Source organism: Buceros rhinoceros, unplaced genomic scaffold (genome assembly GCF_000710305.1).
Source record: "Buceros rhinoceros silvestris isolate BGI_N320 unplaced genomic scaffold, ASM71030v1 scaffold13857, whole genome shotgun sequence".
Lineage (NCBI taxonomy): Eukaryota > Metazoa > Chordata > Aves > Bucerotiformes > Bucerotidae > Buceros > Buceros rhinoceros.
Window position 1 is genome coordinate 28,320 of NW_010420522.1, and position 1,267 is coordinate 29,586.

The following is a 1,267-nucleotide window of genomic DNA, read 5'->3' on the forward strand; positions in this document are numbered from 1 at the left end:
AAGCCATGACTTTTTTTTCCCTTCCCTGTTTCTGGCCAGAAAGCACATTTGGCAGAGCCCTGAGTGCTGGAAGCCATCAGCAGGGCTGCCGGCACTTCAGAGGCTCTGAGGAGGAGGACAGGCGTGCACAAGCCACCAACTCTGCCAAGGCCACAGTCCTCACCACCGCAGGGTCCCTCATCATGTGGAGGGGATCCTCCTCTGCATCCCACCCCCGCTGCTGCCTCCAAAGGGCCTCGGGGAGAGCAAGGGTCCCCTCATGCCTAACGCGAGTTGATGCTCCATGGCATGAGGTGGGTTCCGCGAGGCATTTTGCACCTGCAGCACATGGTAAAGGCACATTCTCCTCCTACACCGAGCAGCCACCCCATGCCTTTGCCTGAAGAGAGGGTTTGCTCCCCAGCCGCCGTTTGGCTGTGAGGTGCAGGGTTTGATCAGCCCCTGTCCGTGTCCAGCCAAAGGCATCTCCCCATGGCCATCGCTCCCCAGGGCAAGATTAGGGGAGCCTTCTGCACAGCAGCCCACACCTCACCAAACCCTGCTGCTCACACCTAGCAGCATCACCTCCTTCTCCCCACCTCAGCACACAGGCAAAGCGATTTTGAATACAAATTATGAAATCAGGCTTTAGACAAGTCCCAGGAAGGTGGGGAAGGGGCAGCAATCTCCTACTGCATCCCATGGGGGGGTCAGAGGAAACAACAGCCTTTGCATGGAGCTGCTCTGCCCACCCCGGGGATACCTGCAGTCTTGCTGGTGCGTTGCCAGAAACGAGCAGCTCCGCACTGGGAAATCCTCCCAGGGGGAGTTCCCCATCACCCCCTGCTCGTTTTTTTTTTTTGGGGGGGGAGGGGCGGAAATCACTTAAGAGCAGGGGGTTGCAGAGGGGTAGGGCTCTGGGCCATCCTGCACTGTGGTATTTACTTGCCCTTGTTGGCACAGCACACTCATCCCACAAAGAAAACACCCTTCTGCCTGCTCACACTGCAAAGTGGTGGGTCAGAAGCAACATCCAGGCATCGTGTAGGCCCCATATCTCGACATGGCCACCACCCACACACATACCCGCCCTGCACCTACCGCTGGGGCGAGTCAGGGTCAAAGCAGGTCCTGGCCACGTCGGTGGCCTGCGGGTCACAGCAGTCGCCATCATCAAAGTCATCCAACATGTTGTTGCACTCCATGTGGCAGATGCCATCGCGGCGCTTCCAGGAGAAGCAGCGGCCAAGCCGGCGGCAGTCCCCGCAATCCTAGCCCGGAAGGGGGG

At 59.1% G+C, this 1,267-nt stretch overlaps 1 protein-coding gene across 1 annotated transcript in view; it reads right to left on the reverse strand.

Annotated features, from left to right (window-relative positions):
• The window catches only part of LOC104496251 (pappalysin-2-like), a gene marked incomplete at its 3' end in the record, with an annotated part of 25,025 nt that overhangs the window by 21,923 nt on the left and 1,835 nt on the right, over positions 1 to 1,267 (reverse strand). The window contains exon 4 of the mRNA XM_010139337.1: positions 1,081 to 1,252. Within this exon, the coding sequence (XP_010137639.1) occupies positions 1,081 to 1,252 (172 nt within the window). The remainder of the gene's footprint in view (positions 1 to 1,080; positions 1,253 to 1,267) is intronic.